Source organism: Eucyclogobius newberryi, unplaced genomic scaffold, assembly GCF_026437365.1.
Source record: "Eucyclogobius newberryi isolate DKJ021-1_F unplaced genomic scaffold, fEucNew1.0.hap1 SCAF_2, whole genome shotgun sequence".
In the NCBI taxonomy this organism is placed as follows: Eukaryota; Metazoa; Chordata; class Actinopteri; order Gobiiformes; family Gobiidae; genus Eucyclogobius; species Eucyclogobius newberryi.
This window is the reverse complement of record NW_027315834.1, coordinates 52,439,944-52,463,789: the sequence shown is the minus strand read 5'-3', so window position 1 is coordinate 52,463,789 and position 23,846 is coordinate 52,439,944. Positions and strand designations below refer to the sequence as shown.

Below are 23,846 nucleotides of genomic sequence, written 5' to 3'. Positions count from 1 at the left end.
ATCTTAAAGGTTTTGGACAATTGCACTCAAGGTGCTGAAAATGCAACGTTACACAAAGCAAACATGACCAAAATATCACAAGCATCAAAGAACACAATGTGTCGATGGTCATTTCTGAGGATCATCTGTTCATTATCCTGACATTGCTACGATAGCCAAAACGCCACTTCAACACGTTATAAAGCAACTACCGGATGTACATGTGAGAGCCACACCTGTAGATGTGAGAGCCACACCTGTACATGTGAGAGCCACACCTGTAGATGTGAGAGCCACACCTGTAGATGTGAGAGCCACACCTGTAGATGTGGGAGCCACACCTGTAGATGTGGGAGCCACACCTGTAGATGTGAGAGCCACACCTGTAGATGTGAGAGCCACACCTGTACATGTGAGAGCCACACCTGTAGATGTGAGAGCCACACCTGTAGATGTGAGAGCCACACCTGTAGATGTGGGAGCCACACCTGTAGATGTGGGAGCCACACCTGTAGATGTGAGAGCCACACCTGTACATGTGAGAGCCACACCTGTACATGTGAGAGCCACACCTGTACATGTGAGAGCCACACCTGTACATGTGAGAGCCACACCTGTACATGTGAGAGCCACACCTGTAGATGTGAGAGCCACACCTGTAGATGTGGGAGCCACACCTGTAGATGTGAGAGCCACACCTGTAGATGTGAGAGCCACACCTGTACATGTGAGAGCCACACCTGTACATGTGAGAGCCACACCTGTACATGTGAGAGCCACACCTGTACATGTGAGAGCCACACCTGTACATGTGAGAGCCACACCTGTAGATGTGAGAGCCACACCTGTAGATGTGGGAGCCACACCTGTAGATGTGGGAGCCACACCTGTAGATGTGAGAGCCACACCTGTACATGTGAGAGCCACACCTGTACATGTGAGAGCCACACCTGTAGATGTGAGAGCCACACCTGTAGATGTGGGAGCCACACCTGTAGATGTGGGAGCCACACCTGTAGATGTGAGAGCCACACCTGTACATGTGAGAGCCACACCTGTACATGTGAGAGCCACACCTGTACAGGTGAGAGCCACACCTGTACAGATTCTGAAGCATCACTTTCCAAAGAGCTGCTCTTCTGTTCCAGTCTCTAATGTCACAGCAGCAACAGTCCTCACTTCACTTCAGACAAATCAAAGTGTTTGATGTAAATCCTTTACATTTTAAACATTTATAAGAGCATTTAAGTTTGGCTTTGAGAATAAAACAATCATGATGATGACAGACTCTATTATTCTGAACAAGATACAAGTGGCCAAGCAAAAGAGCTGGTCAGGAGCTGTTTTCATCTGGACATAACTCTGGGATATAAAGAAGCACAAAACCTCTTGAAAAGACATTTTGGAGATGAAATCAAAATAGCAAATGCAAACATGGAAAAGGCTCTAAACTGGAACGATATCAAACCAGAGGATGAAATGCACTTTATCTGAGAGGATGTTGTAACACAATGAAACAGTTGAAGACAATTCAAGAACTGAATCTAACATCGAATCTCAGGCTGATTCTGTCCAAACTGCCGTATAAACTCTAAGAAAAGTGGAGAACAGTGGCACATGAGCTCTGGAGACAAATAAAACCCGAGCAGGATTTTCTGACCTGGTGATATTTATTGAAAAACAAGCTAGTATTTGACTGGAGCCGCTCTTTGGTGAAATCCAGGATGTCTCCAGAAAAACCTATCAAAAACCCACTGTGGCAATGACTCAAGACCTCAGCTGCTCCAGAGAAATAAGAGCAGCAGTTTTGTCATGACCATAAACAACTGTAAAACTGTGTGTTGTATTTGTGGAAAAGCAAATCATTCTCTGGATCAGTGTGAAAACCTAAAAGCACAGACGCATGATGTAAAAGTACAACTGCTTAAAAACAATGGAATTTGCTTTGGTTGCTTAAACAAGGGACATGTGAGTAAATTATGTAAAAGAAGAATGACTTGTGAATACTGTCAAGGCAGACCTCCAAGTGTGCTACATATACATCCAAGTGTGCTACATATACATCCAAGTGTGCTACATGTACACCGCTCAATGGACAGTTCAAATCTGCAACAGAAACAATCGGTCAGTGGCACATTATTTTCAATGGAAAAGAGAAAGAGTTGTGATACTGGGGCTGGAAGTGACTGTAAACTGTCGATAGTGCCTGTACAGCTAAAAGCGGCAAAAGGAGACAAGACAATCGTGACATACGCTTTCCTTGACCCTGGAAGTACAGCCACATTCTGCACAGAAAACATCATGAGACAACTTAATATCAACGGGAAAAAGACACAAGTTTTGTTGCAAACAATGGGACAAAGAAAGCTCGTTGATGCTATGAAATAAGTGGTTTACAAGTTAGTGATGTAAATGGAAATAACTTTATCGACCTGGAAAAAACGTAAACTCAGACAAATATTCCAGTGACAAAACGAAACATATTCACGCAAACTGACATCGACAAATGGCCTTATCTAAAGGAAATACAAATCAAACAAATTGATGCGGACGTGGAACTCCTGATTGGAGGAGATGTGCCATTGGAACCATGGCAGATTATAAATAGTCATGGTAACGGTCCCTATGCTGTAAGAACTTGACTGTGGAACCACATGGTCGACCTGTGGCATCAGTAAACCGCATTTCAATTGAAAACTTGGAGACTATTTTGAGGCAACAATATAGTCATGACTTTCCTGAAAAAGAATATGAAGAAATGCTCCAAATGTCAGTGGAGGACATGAAGTTCATGAATATGACACAAGACGCCACATTGAAAGATGATCACTATTACTTACCATTGCAGCGCTGCAACAGCGACACTGTCAGGCCTGATGAGTCTCATCCTGCTGAACAAAGAGTAACACCTCTAAAGAAAAGGACTCTCCCCAGATTGGAGCTCACAGCTGCCACTCTTGTCTCCGTGTGGATCGCATGTTAAAAGCAGAGCTAAAAATGGACTTAAAAGAATCCGTTTACTGGACAGACAGTCAGTCTGTTTTGAAATACATTCGAAACCAGTCAAGAAGATTTCAAACTTTTGTTGCAAACGGCATTGTCGTTATCCAGGCCTTGTCTTTTGTGGACCAGTGGAGACAAAACCCTGCAGATGATGCCTCACGTGGTTTGAGGCTTTCCTAAAATCCAAAAGATGGATAAAAGGACCAGCTTTCTTAGAACAAAATGAAAAACAATGGCCACCTATTCCGGAGGCAATGAAATATCCTGTTTCAAACGAGGACCCCGAGGTCCAAAAGGACGTCTTTGTGAAGTGTCAATGTTGCACTAATAAGTCCCACCAGCAAGAGAGAGAGTATTTTTCGGATTGGAATAAAGTCAAAAGAAGTGTTGCATGGATCCTGAAGTTTAAGGGACAGTTACTGAAAAGGACAAAAAGAAAAAAGGAAAATTTGAAAGAAAATGAGAATAATTTGACAGTGAAAGATGTTGAATCTGCTGAACCATGTTTTATTGCATATGAACAAAGACAACATTACAAACAGGAAATTGACCTTATTGAACGGAAAAAATACAGCCCTAAGAACAGTTCAATCTACAAAATGGACCCCAGGCTGGACCACGAGGGACAAACTGTCTCTGCCCATAGAAATAAAACATCCTATCATTTTGCCTAAAAGGTCCCAAATCTCTAAAGTGATCCTCAAAGCCACGAGCAAATGAGTCAGACCGGGCCAAACCATATGTTATCAAAATGACATCAAAAATACTGGATGTCCTCTGCTAAAGACTGTCCTCTGCTAAAGACTGTCCTCTGCTAATGCTGCCGCCACATCATCACAACCTGTGTTTATGGCGGCGAATGCAGTCTGCGGCTGGAGAGCAGAAGATGGCAGATCTTCCAGAAGATGGAGGATTGCCTGACATGCCATTCAGCACAGTTGGTGTGGACCATTTTGGACCATTTGAAACAAAACAGGGTCGAGCTACTGTGAAAAGATGGGGTGTAATCTTCACTTGTTTAAACACTGGAGCAGAGCATTTGGAAGTATCCAGCAGTCTGGACACGAGCTTGTGTAGAAATGCAGTCCGAAGATTCATATGTCGCAGAGGAACTGTCTCAAGTATCAGATCAGACCAAGGCACAAACCTCGTTGGTGCAGATAAAGAACTTGAAAGATCCCTGGAAGAGTTCAATCACAACAAGACGAGTGAAACACTCCTAAACAAAGGCATAAAGTGTATATTCAGCCCTGCAGGAGGAGCCCACCATGGAGGAGGACGGGAGAGACTTATCCCAACTCTGAAAAGTCTAGAATGAAGGAACAAGTCATGGATGATGAGGCCCTAAAACAATGCTCTGCCAAGTGGAAGCTATAATGACTGACACATGACAACAATGATGTGGAACCATGAACACCAAACCATCTCCTGCTGCTTCAAACAAAGCCTGTTCTGCTCCAGCATCATGTGACAAACATGACATATACTCTAGAAAAGATGGAGACAAGTGCAGTACCTGCTGACCTTTTCTGGAGAAGATGGTCAGAGAATATCTCCCAATAATGCAACAAAGAAACAAATGGAACAAAGTCAAAAGAAATGTACAAGCAGGTGTTGTTGTTATGGTGGATCACACGGCTCCCAGGAACTCATGGATCCTGGGACGGCTCCTGCAAACAAGGCCTGGAACACACGGCTCCCAGGAACTCATGGATCCTGGGACGGCTCCTGCAAACAAGGCCTGGAACACACGGCTCCCAGGAACTCATGGATCCTGGGACGGCTCCTGCAAACAAGGCCTGGAACACACGGCTCCCAGGAACTCATGGATCCTGGGACGGCTCCTGCAAACAAGGCCTGGAACACACGGCTCCCAGGAACTCATGGATCCTGGGACGGCTCCTGCAAACAAGGCCTGGAACACACGGCTCCCAGGAACTCATGGATCCTGGGACGGCTCCTGCAAACAAGGCCTGGAACACACGGCTCCCAGGAACTCATGGATCCTGGGACGGCTCCTGCAAACAAGGCCTGGAACACACGGCTCCCAGGAACTCATGGATCCTGGGACGGCTCCTGCAAACAAGGCCTAGAACACACGGCTCCCAGGAACTCATGGATCCTGGGACGGCTCCTGCAAACAAGGCCTGGAACACACGGCTCCCAGGAACTCATGGATCCTGGGACGGCTCCTGCAAACAAGGCCTGGAACACACGGCTCCCAGGAACTCATGGATCCTGGGACGGCTCCTGCAAACAAGGCCTGGAACACACGGCTCCCAGGAACTCATGGATCCTGGGACGGCTCCTGCAAACAAGGCCTGGAACACACGGCTCCCAGGAACTCATGGATCCTGGGACGGCTCCTGCAAACAAGGCCTGGAACACACGGCTCCCAGGAACTCATGGATCCTGGGACGGCTCCTGCAAACAAGGCCTGGAACACACGGCTCCCAGGAACTCATGGATCCTGGGACGGCTCCTGCAAACAAGGCCTGGAACACACGGCTCCCAGGAACTCATGGATCCTGGGACGGCTCCTGCAAACAAGGCCTGGAACACACGGCTCCCAGGAACTCATGGATCCTGGGACGGCTCCTGCAAACAACGCCTGGAAGTAAAGGATTAGTGCAAAGTGCTCTTATTAAAACTAAGACTTCTGCAACGTCCTGTGAACAAACTATGTTTGGTATTGGAGAATGAAGATGAATAAACATTGAACCTGCCTCAGAACTAACTGACTGGAACCAAACGTTCTTATTTCAAACAAAGGAAAAAAGTCTTAATTGAGTATTAGATTTAAATATTAGTATAAAATTATGCATTGTTGTGTTATATTTGTAATTGCTTGGCCAGCAATTAGGGGCTGGAGATGTTAGAGCAATAATGGAATTAATTAAGAAAAGTAATTTTTTGTTTAAGTATAAATACGTATTAAATTAATGTAATTACAATCTGAATCTTTAGTATAAATTCCTAATTTTCTAATTATTAACTAAGCCTAATCCTTAAGTTAAATGTATAATTTATGTCACGCTTCAGTCTGGAGCAGGAGAGGGTGGGGCCAGAGAAGTAGGCCAAACTTAATTGGTAAAAGGGGAACAGGTGAGACGGGTCGAGATGGAAGTCAGAGGGCGACCGACACGGTCTTTGACCGCGCACATCCGTGCACATCCACACATGCGCACATGCGCACATCGCAGAACAGCGCAGCGTCTTTTTGATTGTGCAAAATAAAATAAATAAACGCACCACGGACTACGTGAGTTTTTGTTCGTGAGGATTTTGTGTGAGTCAAGAAACGGACACCCAAAGGAGGCTACTAAGCAGTTTTTTAGCGAAGATTGACTAGAAGCCAATACAAGGGTAGTAGCATGTTGTTAGGGTAGTAGCATGTTGTTAGGGTAGTAGCATGTTAGCATGTTGTTAGGGTAGTAGCATGTTGTTAGGGTAGTAGCATGTTGTTAGGGTAGTAGCATGTTAGCATGTTGTTAGGGTAGTAGCATGTTGTTAGGGTAGTAGCATGTTGTTAGGGTAGTAGCATGTTAGCATGTTGTTAGGGTAGTAGCATGTTGTTAGGGTAGTAGCATGTTGTTAGGGTAGTAGCATGTTAGCATGTTGTTAGGGTAGTAGCATGTTGTTAGGGTAGTAGCATGTTGTTAGGGTAGTAGCATGTTAGCATGTTGTTAGGGTAGTAGCATGTTGTTAGGGTAGTAGCATGTTGTTAGGGTAGTAGCATGTTAGCATGTTGTTAGGGTAGTAGCATGTTGTTAGGGTAGTAGCATGTTAGCATGTTGTTAGGGTAGTAGCATGTTGTTAGGGTAGTAGCATGTTGTTAGGGTAGTAGCATGTTAGCATGTTGTTAGGGTAGTAGATTGTGTGTACCAGTTCACAGATAATGAGAGGGTTAGGCTTAGTTGAAAGTAGGGTTAGGGTTAGTTGAAAGTAGGGTTAGTTGAAAGTAGGGTTAGTTGAAAGTAGGGTTAGGGGTAGTTGAAAGTAGGGTTAGGGTTAGTTGAAAGTAGGGTTAGTTGAAAGTAGGGTTAGGGTTAGTTGAAAGTAGGGTTAGTTGAAAGTAGGGTTAGTTGAAAGTAGGGTTAGGGTTAGTTGAAAGTAGGGTTAGTTGAAAGTAGGGTTAGGGTTAGTTGAAAGTAGGGTTAGTTGAAAGTAGGGTTAGTTGAAAGTAGGGTTAGGGTTAGTTGAAAGTAGGGTTAGTTGAAAGTAGGGTTAGGGTTAGTTGAAAGTATGGTTAGTTGAAAGTAGGGTTAGTTGAAAGTAGGGTTAGGGTTAGTTGAAAGTAGGGTTAGTTGAAAGTAGGGTTAGTTGAAAGTAGGGTTAGTTGAAAGTAGGGTTAGTTGAAAGTAGGGTTAGGGTTAGTTGAAAGTAGGGTTAGTTGAAAGTAGGGTTAGGGTTAGTTGAAAGTAGGGTTAGTTGAAAGTAGGGTTAGGGTTAGTTGAAAGTAGGGTTAGTTGAAAGTAGGGTTAGTTGAAAGTAGGGTTAGGGTTAGTTGAAAGTAGGGTTAGTTGAAAGTAGGGTTAGGGTTAGTTGAAAGTACGGTTAGGGTTAGTTGAAAGTAGGGTTAGTTGAAAGTAGGGTTAGGGTTAGTTGAAAGTAGGGTTAGGGTTATTTGAAAGTACGGTTAGGGTTAGTTGAAAGTAGGGTTAGTTGAAAGTAGGGTTAGTTGAAAGTAGGGTTAGGGTTAGTTGAAAGTAGGGTTAGGGTTAGTTGAAAGTAGGGTTAGTTGAAAGTAGGTTTAGGGTTAGTTGAAAGTAGGGTTAGTTGAAAGTAGGGTTAGGGTTAGTTGAAAGTAGGGTTAGTTGAAAGTAGGGTTAGGGTTAGTTGAAAGTAGGGTTAGTTGAAAGTAGGGTTAGTTGAAAGTAGGGTTAGGGTTAGTTGAAAGTAGGGTTAGTTGAAAGTAGGGTTAGTTGAAAGTAGGGTTAGGGTTAGTTGAAAGTAGGGTTAGGGTTAGTTGAAAGTAGGGTTAGGGTTAGTTGAAAGTAGGGTTCGTTGAAAGTAGGGTTAGGGTTAGTTGAAAGTAGGGTTAGTTGAAAGTAGGGTTAGTTGAAAGTAGGGTTAGGGTTAGTTGAAAGTAGGATTAGGGTTAGTTGAAAGTAGGGTTAGTTGAAAGTAGGGTTAGGGTTAGTTGAAAGTAGGGTTAGGGTTATTTGAAAGTACGGTTAGGGTTAGTTGAAAGTAGGGTTAGTTGAAAGTAGGGTTAGGGTTAGTTGAAAGTAGGGTTAGTTGAAAGTAGGGTTAGGGTTATTTGAAAGTAGGGTTAGGGTTATTTGAAAGTAGGGTTAGTTGAAAGTAGGGTTAGGGTTAGTTGAAAGTACGGTTAGGGTTAGTTGAAAGTAGGGTTCGTTGAATGTAGGGTTAGGGTTAGTTGAAAGTAGGGTTAGTTGAAAGTAGGGTTAGTTGAAAGTAGGGTTAGGGGTAGTTGAAAGTAGGGTTAGGGTTAGTTGAAAGTAGGGTTAGTTGAAAGTAGGGTTAGGGTTAGTTGAAAGTAGGGTTAGTTGAAAGTAGGGTTAGTTGAAAGTAGGGTTAGGGTTAGTTGAAAGTAGGGTTAGTTGAAAGTAGTGTTAGGGTTAGTTGAAAGTAGGGTTAGTTGAAAGTAGGGTTAGGGTTAGTTGAAAGTAGGGTTAGTTGAAAGTAGGGTTAGTTGAAAGTAGGGTTAGGGTTAGTTGAAAGTAGGGTTAGTTGAAAGTAGGGTTAGTTGAAAGTAGGGTTAGTTGAAAGTAGGGTTAGGGTTAGTTGAAAGTAGGGTTAGTTGAAAGTAGGGTTAGGGTTAGTTGAAAGTAGGGTTAGTTGAAAGTAGGGTTAGTTGAAAGTAGGGTTAGGGTTAGTTGAAAGTAGGGTTAGTTGAAAGTAGGGTTAGGGTTAGTTGAAAGTAGGGTTAGTTGAAAGTAGGGTTAGTTGAAAGTAGGGTTAGGGTTAGTTGAAAGTAGGGTTAGTTGAAAGTAGGGTTAGGGTTAGTTGAAAGTACGGTTAGGGTTAGTTGAAAGTAGGGTTAGTTGAAAGTAGGGTTAGGGTTAGTTGAAAGTAGGGTTAGGGTTATTTGAAAGTACGGTTAGGGTTAGTTGAAAGTAGGGTTAGTTGAAAGTAGGGTTAGTTGAAAGTAGGGTTAGGGTTAGTTGAAAGTAGGGTTAGTTGAAAGTAGGGTTAGGGTTAGTTGAAAGTAGGGTTAGTTGAAAGTAGGGTTAGGGTTAGTTGAAAGTAGGGTTAGGGTTAGTTGAAAGTAGGGTTAGTTGAAAGTAGGGTTAGGGTTAGTTGAAAGTAGGGTTAGTTGAAAGTAGGGTTAGTTGAAAGTAGGGTTAGGGTTAGTTGAAAGTAGGGTTAGGGTTAGTTGAAAGTAGGGTTAGGGTTAGTTGAAAGTAGGGTTCGTTGAAAGTAGGGTTAGGGTTAGTTGAAAGTAGGGTTAGTTGAAAGTAGGGTTAGGGTTAGTTGAAAGTAGGGTTAGTTGAAAGTAGGGTTAGGGTTATTTGAAAGTAGGGTTAGGGTTATTTGAAAGTAGGGTTAGTTGAAAGTAGGGTTAGGGTTAGTTGAAAGTACGGTTAGGGTTAGTTGAAAGTAGGGTTCGTTGAATGTAGGGTTAGGGTTAGTTGAAAGTAGGGTTAGTTGAAAGTAGGGTTAGTTGAAAGTAGGGTTAGGGTTAGTTGAAAGTACGGTTAGGGTTAGTTGAAAGTAGGGTTCGTTGAATGTAGGGTTAGGGTTAGTTGAAAGTAGGGTTAGTTGAAAGTAGGGTTAGTTGAAAGTAGGGTTAGGGGTAGTTGAAAGTAGGGTTAGGGTTAGTTGAAAGTAGGGTTAGTTGAAAGTAGGGTTAGGGTTAGTTGAAAGTAGGGTTAGTTGAAAGTAGGGTTAGTTGAAAGTAGGGTTAGGGTTAGTTGAAAGTAGGGTTAGTTGAAAGTAGTGTTAGGGTTAGTTGAAAGTAGGGTTAGTTGAAAGTAGGGTTAGGGTTAGTTGAAAGTAGGGTTAGTTGAAAGTAGGGTTAGTTGAAAGTAGGGTTAGGGTTAGTTGAAAGTAGGGTTAGTTGAAAGTAGGGTTAGTTGAAAGTAGGGTTAGTTGAAAGTAGGGTTAGGGTTAGTTGAAAGTAGGGTTAGTTGAAAGTAGGGTTAGGGTTAGTTGAAAGTAGGGTTAGTTGAAAGTAGGGTTAGTTGAAAGTAGGGTTAGGGTTAGTTGAAAGTAGGGTTAGTTGAAAGTAGGGTTAGGGTTAGTTGAAAGTAGGGTTAGTTGAAAGTAGGGTTAGTTGAAAGTAGGGTTAGGGTTAGTTGAAAGTAGGGTTAGTTGAAAGTAGGGTTAGGGTTAGTTGAAAGTACGGTTAGGGTTAGTTGAAAGTAGGGTTAGTTGAAAGTAGGGTTAGGGTTAGTTGAAAGTAGGGTTAGGGTTATTTGAAAGTACGGTTAGGGTTAGTTGAAAGTAGGGTTAGTTGAAAGTAGGGTTAGTTGAAAGTAGGGTTAGGGTTAGTTGAAAGTAGGGTTAGTTGAAAGTAGGGTTAGGGTTAGTTGAAAGTAGGGTTAGTTGAAAGTAGGGTTAGGGTTAGTTGAAAGTAGGGTTAGTTGAAAGTAGGGTTAGGGTTAGTTGAAAGTAGGGTTAGTTGAAAGTAGGGTTAGGGTTAGTTGAAAGTAGGGTTAGTTGAAAGTAGGGTTAGTTGAAAGTAGGGTTAGGGTTAGTTGAAAGTAGGGTTAGGGTTAGTTGAAAGTAGGGTTAGGGTTAGTTGAAAGTAGGGTTCGTTGAAAGTAGGGTTAGGGTTAGTTGAAAGTAGGGTTAGTTGAAAGTAGGGTTAGGGTTAGTTGAAAGTAGGGTTAGTTGAAAGTAGGGTTAGGGTTATTTTAAAGTAGGGTTAGGGTTATTTGAAAGTAGGGTTAGTTGAAAGTAGGGTTAGGGTTAGTTGAAAGTACGGTTAGGGTTAGTTGAAAGTAGGGTTCGTTGAATGTAGGGTTAGGGTTAGTTGAAAGTAGGGTTAGTTGAAAGTAGGGTTAGTTGAAAGTAGGGTTAGGGTTAGTTGAAACTAGGGTTAGGGTTAGTTGAAAGTAGGGTTAGTTGAAAGTAGGGTTAGTTGAAAGTAGGGTTAGTTGAAAGGAGGGTTAGGGTTAGTTGAAAGTACGGTTGGGGTTAGTTGAAAGTAGGGTTAGTTGAAAGTAGGGTTAGGGTTAGTTGAAAGTAGGGTTAGGGTTAGTTGAAAGTAGGTGCGCCGTTGCCCGCGCAAGGGTTAGGGTTAGTTGAAAGTAGGGTTAGTTGAAAGTAGGGTTAGGGTTAGTTGAAAGTAGGGTTAGTTGAAAGTAGGGTTAGTTGAAAGTAGGGTTAGTTGAAAGTAGGGTTAGGGTTAGTTGAAAGTACAAAGAATATCATGTCCCACATGATAAGGGATCATCTCAAAATGGGTTGAAGCTGAAAAGACTTAATATTTTTCGTCTTGGGGGGGGCGGGGCCTGGGGGGGGTTGGACCTACATTTCGTCTTTTTGTTGCTTTGAAGCTTCAATACATTGTTTTGAAATGCTAAAAAACTGCAACGAGCATTAGGCCAACATTAGGCGGCGGGTGCGTGCGCGGGGCGGGTGCGTGCGCGGGTGCGTGCGCGGGTGCGTGCGCGGGTGCTACGGGGAGCGCACGGGGGAGCACGGCGCGCCGTTGCCCGCGCAAGGGGCAGGCGTCGCCAACGCGGCTGGTGCAGAAAAGTTGGAAAAGATTTTTTGCGGCATGACGCGGCGCAGCAGATGATCAAGAGATTTGGCTCTAGTAACGTGCTACGCACTGACCGGAAGAAAGACCAACACAAACCCACATGAGGTTTCGGCCAATCACAGAAGACGCGAGATTCTCACTGAGACAAAAGGGCGTGTCCTGCTCCTGTCACTCTGACATGTCTAAGGTCTAAACTCAGGCAACTGGCAATTACAGGTTTTGACAAGAAACATGAGTTTCTCACTCTCTCATCCTCTTGAGACGATCTCAATGTGGTCATCTCACAGTTTGGGTTGAATGGGATGTGTCGTAGGGCCCCTAGGGCCCCTAGGGCCCGTGGACCATGTGGATTGAGTAAACAAACATGCGCGACAGGGGACATTATTTGGAGAGTTCATAACTTCTTAATATAAACAGACCAAAGGATGTTCAGGGTTAGGGTTAGGTCTATCAAGCTACTATCGTTTTAACGCGTAAAATTTTATGTGAAGCCAGTCTTAAGTCTTTTGAGGGGGGGAGGGGGTCCAGACGAAAAAAATTAAGTCTTTTCAGCTTCAACCCATTTTGAGATGATCCCTAAATATGAGGGTTAGGGTTGGGGTAAATATAATATAAACGCATGACAATAGTTTGGGCAATATTCACAATTACTATCTTGGAAACTTAAAAAACAACAGGTTGAAAGAACAATTTTTAAAATATGGGACGGGCAAAATGATCTAATGTGAATCAAACTAGACCAAAGTCAATCAGCATTTGAATCCTTTTATAAAAAAATATTTAAAACAAAATTCCAGACGCTAAAGAAGTTTATATTAACTCTCTTCTGAACATCCTCAATTTGCCTGTTTTATCAGAAGAACAAAATAAAAAAAATTAGGAGCTGAAATACCGTATTTTCCAGACTATAAGTCGCACCTTTTTTCATAGTTTCGCTTGAGTCATGAGGAGGAAGTGAAGAATCCCTGGGTCAAATCTGTTCTTACCACATGGAAGGAGCTGTTCAAACATACAAACTAAACACAGATATTACAATCTTAAACTGGTAAAACTTTATGACCAAAGGTTTTGTACCAAATAGAACTGAGCTGAGACTCAAGGTCTGGAGGACAAAAGGTCTAAAGGTTTTTCACCAGATGTAAAAGAGAATCACATGAAAAGATTTGACATGTGGAAAGAGAAAAAGGACTTTTATAGGTTTTTACAAATAAAGAGTTAAGTAACCAAGACATGAAACAAAGTCATGACTCTGTGTTTGGGCCTCAAGACTCTGTGTTTGGGCCTCAAGACTCTGTGTTTGGGCCTCGGGACTCTGTGTTTGGGCCTCTGGACTCTGTGTTTGGGCCTTGGGACTCTGTGTTTGGGCCTTGGGACTCTGTGTTTGGGCCTCTGGACTCTGTATTTGGGCCTCGGACTCTGTGTTTGGGCCTCGGGACTCTGTATTTGGGCCTCGGACTCTGTGTTTGGGCCTCGGGACTCTGTATTTGGGCCTCGGACTCTGTGTTTGGGCCTCGGGACTCTGTATTTGGGCCTCGGACTCTGTGTTTGGGCCTCGGGACTCTGTGTTTGGGCCTTGGGACTCTGTGTTTGGGCCTTGGGACTCTGTGTTTGGGCCTCGGACTCTGTGTTTGGGCCTCGGGACTCTGTATTTGGGCCTCGGACTCTGTTTGGGCCTTGGGACTCTGTGTTTGGGCCTCGGGACTCTGTATTTGGGCCTCGGACTCTGTGTTTGGGCCTTGGGACTCTGTGTTTGGGCCTCGGACTCTGTGTTTGGGCCACGGGACTCTGTGTTTGGGCCTCGGGACTCTGTGTTTGGGCCTTGGGACTCTGTGTTTGGGCCTTGGGACTCTGTGTTTGGGCCTCGGACTCTGTGTTTGGGCCTTGGGACTCTGTGTTTGGGCCTCGGACTCTGTGTTTGGGCCTCGGGACTCTGTATTTGGGCCTCGGACTCTGTGTTTGGGCCTTGGGACTCTGTGTTTGGGCCTCGGACTCTGTGTTTGGGCCACGGGACTCTGTGTTTGGGCCTCGGGACTCTGTGTTTGGGCCTCGGGACTCTGTGTTTGGGCCTTGGGACTCTGTGTTTGGGCCTCGGACTCTGTGTTTGGGCCTTGGGACTCTGTGTTTGGGCCTTGGGACTCTGTGTTTGGGCCTCGGACTCTGTGTTTGGGCCTTGGGACTCTGTGTTTGGGCCTCGGACTCTGTGTTTGGGCCTCGGGACTCTGTATTTGGGCCTCGGACTCTGTGTTTGGGCCTTGGGACTCTGTGTTTGGGCCTCGGACTCTGTGTTTGGGCCACGGGACTCTGTGTTTGGGCCTCGGGACACTGTGTTTGGGCCTCGGGACTCTGTGTTTGGGCCTCGGGACTGTGTTTGGGCCTCAGGACTGTGTTTGGGCCTCGGGACTCTGTGTAAATTTGACTATGGGCTCAAATGTGCCTTGATTTCTTGTCTCTAACCCTCGGATGTCTTTTGGGTTTTATTTTGGTCTACGGTTCTCTCTCCCGTCCTGTTTTTTACACATATATATTTAATTTAAAAATGAATAAATAAAATAATATGAACCCTTTATATTCCTTCTGCTCAGGCCGGTACAGTTCTGAGAGCGACGTGTGGAGCTACGGCGTGTTGCTCTGGGAAACCTTCAGTTTGGGGGTGTGTCCTTATCCTGGGATGACCAATCAGCAGGCTCGAGAGCAGGTGGAGAAAGGTGAGGTGACCTCTGACCTCCACATGACACTTGTATGACCTCAAATTAATATGTGATCCTAAAGTGAAGATCAACTACAAACTCACTTCCTGTTTGTGTGATACTTTGAAAGCTTCTTAGAACGTGTCGTGTGAAATCAAATCAAATCAATTTATTTTTGTAAGGCCCAAAATCAGTTGCCTCTGAGGGCCACAGGGAGAAATGAATCAACAATGTCTGTGGTGGCGATGGAGTCAGACAATGTCTGTGGTGGCGAGGGACAATGTCCCAGGGTCCTCTGTCCTTAGACTCTCCTTCTGCAGGAAAAACTACAAAAAAAACCTCTTTGGGAAAAAAGCGTAGAAACCTGGAGGAGTTCCAGTGAAGGAGAGATCCCACTCTTACAGACGGACACGAGGGAGACACTGGAGCTGGAGCCACTCCTCAGGCAGATGAGGGACCGTCCACACGGGGCAGGGACACTTCACCAGGAGAGGGACATCTGGGTCCACAGGTCCTCAGGAGTGAGAGAAAGACAAAGAAGGCGGTGAACAGTTTGCAAGTGGAATTAAAAAAAAAATATATATATATATATATATATATATATATATATATATATATATATATATTGTTTGATAGCATAAGTAGTCAGAAGAAGAGGATAGTGCTCAAGCTGTCATACTTCCCCCAGCACAGTTGCTGCTAGGGCAGCGGAGCTAAAGCTGTGGGTTTATGTTTCTGTTCCTAACTAGTCTGACCATAAGCGATTTCAAAGAGGAACGTTTTAAGCCTGGACTTAAATGAAGAGACTGTGTCAGCAGATTTAACATGGGCCGGGAGCTGATTCCATAACACAGGAGCTTGGGAGCTAAACGCTCTACCTCCTACAGTACTTTTAGAGACTCTTGGCACCACCAGAAGGTCAGCATTCTGAGAGTGAAGAGCTCTGATTGGATGATATGGTTCTATAGCATCTTTGAGGTAGGATGGGGCCATGTCATTTATGGCTTTGTAGGTCAAGAGTAGAATTTTAAATTTGATTCTAAACTGGACGGGAGCCAGTGAAGAGACTCCAGCACTGGCGTAATGTGCTCTCTTCTTTTAGTTCCTGTTAGTAATCTTGCTGCTGCATTTTGAACCAGTTGAAAGCTTTTTATGGAGCTTTAAGGACCTGCTGTGAGCAGGAGTTACAGGAGAATCTAGACGTGACAAATGCATGGATAAGTTTTTCAGCATCACTTTTAGGCAGGATTCTTCTGATTTTGGCTCTTGTTGCACAAATGGAAATAGTCTGTTTTACAAGCTTGATTTATATGAGCTTTAAATGAGAGCTCCTGGTCAAATAAGACTCCAAGGTTTCTTACAGTAGAACTGGAGGCTACACTGACATTGTCCAGTGTGACTATCTGCTCAGATAGAGCGTCTCGTAGATGCTTAGGACCAGCACAATGACCTCGGTTTGTTCAGGGTTAAGAAGCAGGTAGTTTAGTGTCATCCAGGTTTTTATCTCCTTCACACAAGCACTAAGTCTGTACTTGATCGCTCTGATCAGGTTCATTGATAAATACAGCTGAGTGTCGTCTGCAGAGCAGTGGAAGTTAATGTCATGTGACCTGATCATGTGACCTAACGGCAGCATGTAAAGAGTAAACAGAATTGGACAGAGTACTGATCCCTGTGGCACACCGTAAATTACTTTAGAGCAGGTGAGCTCTGGTTTACATTAACAAATTGGTACCAGATAAATAGGATTTAAACCAGCTGAGGGCTGTTCCTACATCACATTCTAACCTCTGCAGTAGAATGTTGTGGTCGATGGTCAAACACTGAGGTCAGAACCAGGACTGAGACCAGTCCATCGTCAGCGGCTAATAACAAATCATTTGTGACTTTAACTAGTGCAGTTTCAGTGCTGTGGTGGGCTCTGAACCCTGCTGTGGTGGGCTCTGAACCCTGCTGTGGTGGGCTCTGAACCCTGCTGTGGTGGGCTCTGGACCCTCCTGTAGGGGGCGACAAAGCTGTTTTACTACAACTTTTTCAAGGATTTTAGAGACGAAGGGCAGATTATAAATAGGTCTGTAGTTTAACAATAGGTCGGGATCTAGATGAGTCTTTTTCAGAAGAGGTTTAATGACGTCATGTTTGAAGGACGTGGAACAAAAACACTTTCTACTGAAGTATTTATTTTATTAAGAATAGGGTCTATAATTAGGGGGAGAATGTCTTTGAGGAGCTTGGAATGGGGTCTAGGACACAAGTGGAGCTTTTAGAGGACATAAGGGCTGAAGTTATCTCTGCTTGATCAACAGCTGTGAACCTTTCTAAGTTTACAGCTGGATTTATCTGGGACGTTAGATTTACAGCTTGGGCTCGTTCAGGGCTAATAGAGGGAGTAATTTCATCTAATTTATCTCTGATTGTTTTTATTTTATTGTTAAAAAATAGGAGGAAATCATCAGAGCTGAGTGTAGCTGGGAGTGAGGGCTCTACTGCGCTGTGACAGTTTGTTAGCCTAGCTACAGTGCTGAAAAGGAATTTAGTGTTACTTTTGTTGACTTCTATTAGATGTGAATAGTCTCTGGTTCTGGCCTCACACAGAGCTGCTGACAGGACAGGAGCAACTTTTCCTGCTTTTAGAGATTCTTCTGTGTGAGCGACAAAATAATCCCTCTAACTTTCTAACTCTTTGTTTATGTGAACGCAGTTCTTGGTTGTACCAGGAGGAGGCGCTTTGACCTAATGACCTTCTGTTTTAACGGAGCTGCAACATCAAGAGCAGACTTCAGAGAATTCATGGTCAAGTCGACAAATTGATCACTTAAACTGGGACTAAAACTGTTCTCAGCAGGATCACATGACACGATCACATGACATGATCACATGACGTGATCACATGACATGATCACATGACGTGATCACATGACATGATCACATGACATGATCACATGACGTGATCACATGACGTGATCACATGACGTGATCACATGACATGATCACATGACGTGATCACATGACGTGATCACATGACATGATCACATGACATGATCACATGACGTGATCACATGACATGATCACATGACACGATCACATGACATGTCACTGAATATTGACTCTATTATTTCTTTGAATTTTGAGATAGATTTTTCAGATATTGTCCTTTTCATTATAACTTTATTCTGTGGGACTGGATGATCTTTAAGAATAAACTGAAAGGTAATTAGGAAATGATCTGACAATATAGGGTTTTGAGGGAGGACAATGAGGTCACTAATCTCTGTTCCATACGTTAGGACAGATCCAGAGTGTTCTTGTGAGTGTGAGTCGCTTTATTTACATTCTGAGTGAAACCAATGCTGTCTAACAAGGCGCTGAAGGCATTACTGAGAGAGTCATCACTCATGTTCACGTGGATATTAAAGTCTCCAACTATAACTATTTTATCCCAGGCTAACACTAAGTTTGATCTAAAGTCAGAAAACTCTGTTAAAAACTCTGAATATGGACCAGGAGGTCGGTAGATAACTATGAACAAAACTCCTTTTTGGTTTTTCATATTTGGACATGTGATCGACAGCATAAGGCTTTCAAATGAGTGAAATGCATTGTTAGTTTTAGGGCTCATGAGTCGCTTGAGTGTGAGATCACTGCCACACCACCACCTCGGCCTGTGCTCCTGGAGGTGTGACAGGTAACATGGGTGGGTGGGGTTAACATGGGTGGGTGGGGTTAACATGAGTGGGTGGGGTTAACATGGGTGGGTGGGGTTAACATGGGTGGGCGGGGTTAACATGGGTGGGGTTAACATGGGTGGGTGGGGTTAACATGGGTGGGTGGGGTTAACATGGGTGGGTGGGGTTTACATGGGTGGGTGGGGTGGACTCATTTAGTCTGACGTAGTCGTCTTGTTGAAGCCACGTTTCAGTTGGAGCTGAAGATCTATGTTATAGTCACTAATTAATTCATGAACTAAGAGCGATTTGGAGTAAATTGCTCTAATGTTGATCAGTCACATTTTACGTGTTTATTCATTTGTGTCATTTGTGATTGTTATTTTCCTTAAGTTATTTGGTCTGAGCCTGAAATAGTTTTTCTGAGATGTGACTTTTTGGCATTATTTGTACGAGGGACACGAGGGACACGAGGGACACACACAGTCTCTATCCGTCTTGAATCTGAACACTTCACATGTGACAGAACGGGCGAGAGACAGAGGAGCGTCTTAAACTGCTGCTCTGCACCTGGGGCTCATCCCTAGATGGTCACTTAACACGACTAAGACTATCGGTCAAATTCCAAACTAATAGGGATGTACCCTCTGAAGTGGGAGGGGCCATCCCTGCGTATGAGCCCGGGCTTTCCCCAAAACGCACTCCAGTTATCAATAAAGACAACGTTGTTTTGAAGGCACCATCTGGATAACCAGTTGTGGAATGCTGAGAGACGGCTGTACAGTTCAGCATTGATCCGATTGGGCAGGGGACCAGAAAATATTACAGTGTCCGACATCGACTTCGCTAGGTCACACACCGCGGCTACTTGAACTCTGAGCACCTCTGATTGTCTCCGCCGGGCGTCGTTACCGCCTGCGTGAATCACGACTCGCCGGAAACGGGTCCTGCTCCGCTTTAAGATCCTAAGGTTTCCTTCGATGTCACCCATTCTGGCCCCCGGGTAACACCTAACGCTAGCAGCTGGCAGCTTCACGTCTCTAACAATAGAACTCCCGATTACAAGAGTTTCTCTCGTGTGTTCAGCGGGCGTGTGATCGCTGAGGGGAGAAAACCTATTATAGACGTGAAGCTCACGGCGCTCTGAGGTTCGGCGTTTAGCGCCTTGTCCCCTCCGAACTGTCACAAAATGGTCCCTATTCTGTTCCTGGTCTAGTCCCGGCTGCACGGGAGACGCTGAGGGGCTGAGCTCGGCCTTACTGCTACTGCTAATGCTAATGCTACGCCCTGTAGCGTGGTCCGGTAGCCCTCGAGCTAATACCTGACTGTAGCTGGACATTAGCTCCTCTAAACAGCGGATCCGCGCTTCTAACTCCGTAACCCTGGCAACCAAAACTACCACTACACTGCACTTCACGCACCTATCATCAGAGAAGGATCCAGGGTTCTGACTCGACATATGACAGCTCAAACAGGTAAAGGTAGATCCAGCCATGACGCTAGCGGCTAGGCTACGCTAGGCTAGTTCAGGCTGGAGCTAGAGAGTGAGGAGCTTTTAATCCACAAAATACTGAAAAGTGAGCGGCTTGAGGCTCCGGATTGTTTGCGGAGAAATCAAACGCTCACTTTTGTGTATATGATGCGTAAATAGTGTGTATAATTCGTGGACACTCTCCCCTACACTCCCCCTACATTCCTCCCCTACACTCCCCCCTACACTCCTCCCTTACACTCCTCCCATTACACTCCTCCCATTACACTCCTCCCCTACACTCTCCCCCTACACTCCTCCCCTACATTCTCCCCCTACACTCCTCCCCCTACACTCCTCCCCTACACTCCTCCCCCTACACTCTCCCCCTACACTCTCCCCCTACACTCCTCCCCTACACTCTCCCCCTACACTCTCCCCCTACACTCCCCCCCTACACTCTCCCCCTACACTCCTCCCTTACACTCTCCCCTACACTCCTCCCCTACACTCTCCCCTACACTCCCCCTACATTCCTCCCTTACACTCCCCTACACTCCTCCCCCTACACTCCTCCCCTACACTCCTCCCCTACACTCCCCCCTACACTCCCCCCTACACTCCTCCCTTACACCCCCCCCTACACTCTCCCCTACACTCCTCCCCTACACTCCTCCCCTACACTCCCCCCTACACTCTCCCCCTACACTCCCCCCCTACACTCCTCCCCTAAACTCTCCCCCTACACTCTCCCCTACACTCCTCCCCTACACTCTCCCCCTACACTCCTCCCTTACACTCCTCCCCCTACACTCCTCCCCTACACTCTCCCCTAAACTCTCCCCCTACACTCTCCCCTACACTCTCCCCTACACTCCCCCTACATTCCTCCCCTACACTCCCCCCTACACTCCTCCCTTACACTCTCCCCTACACTCCCCCTACATTCCTCCCCTACACTCTCCCCCTACACTCTCCCCCTACACTCTCCCCCTACACTCTCCCCCTACACTCCCCCCATACACTCTCCCCTACACTCCCCCTACATTCCTCCCTTACACTCCCCTACACTCCTCCCCCTACACTCCCCCCCTACACTCCTCCCCTACACTCCTCCCCTACACTCCCCCCTACACTCCTCCCTTACACTCCCCCCTACACTCTCCCCTACACTCCTCCCCTACACTCCTCCCCTACACTCCCCCCTACACTCTCCCCCTACACTCCCCCCCTACACTCCTCCCCTACACTCTCCCCCTACACTCTCCCCTACACTCCTCCCCTACACTCCTCCCCTACACTCCTCCCTTACACTCCTCCCATTACACTCCTCCCATTACACTCCTCCCCTACACTCTCCCCCTACACTCTCCCCCTACACTCCTCCCCTACACTCCTCCCCTACACTCTCCCCCTACACTCCCCCCCTACACTCCCCCCCTACACTCCTCCCTTACACTCTCCCCTACACTCCTCCCCCTACACTCCTCCCCTACACTCCTCCCCTACACTCCCCCCTACACTCCTCCCTTACACTCCCCCCTACACTCTCCCCTACACTCCTCCCCTACACTCCTCCCCTACACTCCCCCCTACACTCCCCCCCTACACTCCTCCCCTACACTCTCCCCCTACACTCTCCCCTACACTCCTCCCCTACACTCTCCCCCTACACTCCTCCCTTACACTCCTCCCCCTACACTCCTCCCCTACACTCTCCCCTAAACTCTCCCCCTACACTCTCTCCCTAAACTCTTCCCCTACACTCTCCCCCTACACTCCTCCCTTACACTCCTCCCCCTACACTCCTCCCCTACACTCTCCCCCTACACTCTCCCCTACACTCTCCCCTACACTCCCCCTACATTCCTCCCCTACATTCCTCCCCTACACTCCCCCCTACACTCCTCCCTTACACTCCTCCCATTACACTCCTCCCATTACACTCCTCCCCTACACTCCTCCCCCTACACTCCTCCCCTACACTCCTCCCCTACACTCCTCCCCCTACACTCTCCCCCTACACTCTCCCCCTACACTCCTCCCCTACACTCTCCCCCTACACTCCCCCCCTACACTCTCCCCCTACACTCCTCCCTTACACTCTCCCCTACACTCCCCCCTACACTCCTCCCCTACACTCCTCCCCTACACTCCCCCCTACACTCCTCCCTTACACTCCCCCCTACACTCTCCCCTACACTCCCCCTACATTCCTCCCTTACACTCCCCTACACTCCTCCCCTACACTCCTCTCCCTACACTCCTCCCCTACACTCCTCCCCTACACTCCTCCCCTACACTCTCCCCTACACTCCTCCCCCACACTCCTCCCCTACTGGTTCTGGTCAACCCTTTGTGTGGTCAAGGGTCCGGTGCAGTCTTGTCGTTGACCCTATCCCTCTCTGTCATTGGTCAGGTTACAGGATGTCCCGCCCCCAGCGCTGTCCAGAGGAAATCTTCAAAGTGATGCAGAGATGCTGGAGCTACAGTCCAGAAGAACGACCTCGATTCAGCCAAATCCACCGAGAACTGGGTCAAGTCCGGCTCTGATCCTGAACCGGGTCTAAACCTGGACACTTCACATCAGCCAATCAGAAACGGCGTTGACAGCAGTGACCTCATCAGCTGTTTTTACCTCAAAACTCAGAACACTTTTAAAAAAACACAAAAACTACAAAAAAGTCGCCAAGTGCCACGAACGGACCAATCAGGTGCTTCCTTTATACAGCCCTGTGTTTGACTCCTGTTTGCATGTTCTCCCTGTGTCTGTCCAACCCACACCAGCACTGGGGGCGGAGCTAACCACTCCCCCAGTGACCAGCCTCTGACCTTTAGCCCCGAGAACGCCTCAAACTCGACTCTCTATTGACGTTTGGAAAGTTTCAAATATTTTATTATTTTGGGTTTATTTTTTGAAGCAAAATCATCTGTTTTTATTTCTTAAGTCATTTGTGGCCTTTTGTTGGGCTCGTTTATGACACGAGTAAATACATATTTATATTCCACAAACTTTATTTATGACATTTTAAAACTACATTTGGGACGAGATTGTTGTGTTTATCTAAGTTTATTCTTCTGGTGACGCTGCAGTCACGGCCGCCGGCCGCCGGCCGCCGGCCCCCGGCCCCCGGCCCCCGGCCCCCGGCCGCCGGACCCAGGTGTAACAGCTGATCTGGCTCACTTGTTGCCAGGTTACAGGGGTGAACTCCAACATGCACAAGTGAAAGTCCTGACCAAGCGGTCCTGGGCCCCCGAGGAGACGGTCCCGGGCCCCCGAGGAGATGGTCCCGGGCCCCCGAGGAGACGGGGAAAGGAAATTCATATTGAATCCAGAATAAAAGTCCCATTTTTTTCATTGTCAAATTTGTCTTTTTTCACTTCGAGTCCAAATGTTGTTTTTTCATTTTGCCAAAATCAATTTAGTCTTTTTTTACTTTGAGGGGGAAAAAAAAATTGAGACGACGAATGTCACCAGAAGAGCCACAAAGGCCTAAACCAGGTCTAAACAGGTCTAAACCAGGACTAAACCAGGTCTAAACCAGGTCTAAACCAGGTCTAAACCGGGACTAAACCGGGTCTAAACAGGTCTAAACCAGATCTAAACCAGGTCTAAACCAGATCTAAACCAGGTCTAAACCAGGTCTAAACCAGGACTAAACCAGGACTAAACCAGGACTAAACCAGGTCTAAACCAGATCTAAACCAGGTCTAAACCAGGTCTAAACCAGGTCTAAACCAGGTCTAAACCAGGTCTAAGTGTAAATGCAGCTTTAAAGATTTAGTTTACACATTAAAAGAAAAATATTTAAGTTAAAGTTTGTGGAGGCCATTTTATATTTAATATTTAAAGTCCCAGTGTGGCAGGTCATGTTTTATAAATGTGTTTTAAAAAGTGGTGAATTCTGATTAAACTCAAAGTATTTTATTTGAACGGGTTTGCACCAATCAGAGCTTTGTCACTGGGTGGAGTCAGGCAGAACTGTCCTGATTGGTCATTTTCTACTGACTGTAAATACACAGGTTTGTACTGTTTTTCTACAACACTCACGCTTTTATTAGTGTAACACCAAGTATTATCATGCTCTTAATCTGAAAATAAACAACTGTTTCCTCTGTCTCAGCCTTTATTTTGAATATCGGGGTCAGATCCTCTGCAGGTGGACCACACCCTTGACCACCACCCGCTGCCTCAACCTAAATACAACTGTACATTTTGTGTACATATTAAGCCTATTTTTTTTGTTCTTTTTAATCTTATTGCTTATTGTTATTTATTATTCATAGTTTTCTGTTGGACAAGTTCCTGTTTGTGAATTTTCTTCATTGACGACGGAAATAAACCGTTTCTGATTCTGAGG

The 23,846-nt window shown here is 45.7% G+C and overlaps 1 protein-coding gene across 3 annotated transcripts in view; it reads left to right on the top strand.

Annotated features, from left to right (window-relative positions):
- Positions 1-23,603, top strand: part of fer (fer (fps/fes related) tyrosine kinase) — a 123,015-nt gene extending 99,412 nt beyond the window's left edge. For all 3 annotated transcript variants that reach the window (XM_072453398.1, XM_072453397.1, XM_072453396.1), the window contains 2 exons: positions 14,245-14,367; positions 21,905-23,603. In XM_072453398.1, the coding sequence (XP_072309499.1) occupies positions 14,245-14,367; positions 21,905-22,038 (257 nt within the window). In that variant the 3' untranslated portion in view covers positions 22,039-23,603. The remainder of the gene's footprint in view (positions 1-14,244; positions 14,368-21,904) is intronic.
- Positions 23,604-23,846: the final 243 nt, after the last annotated feature.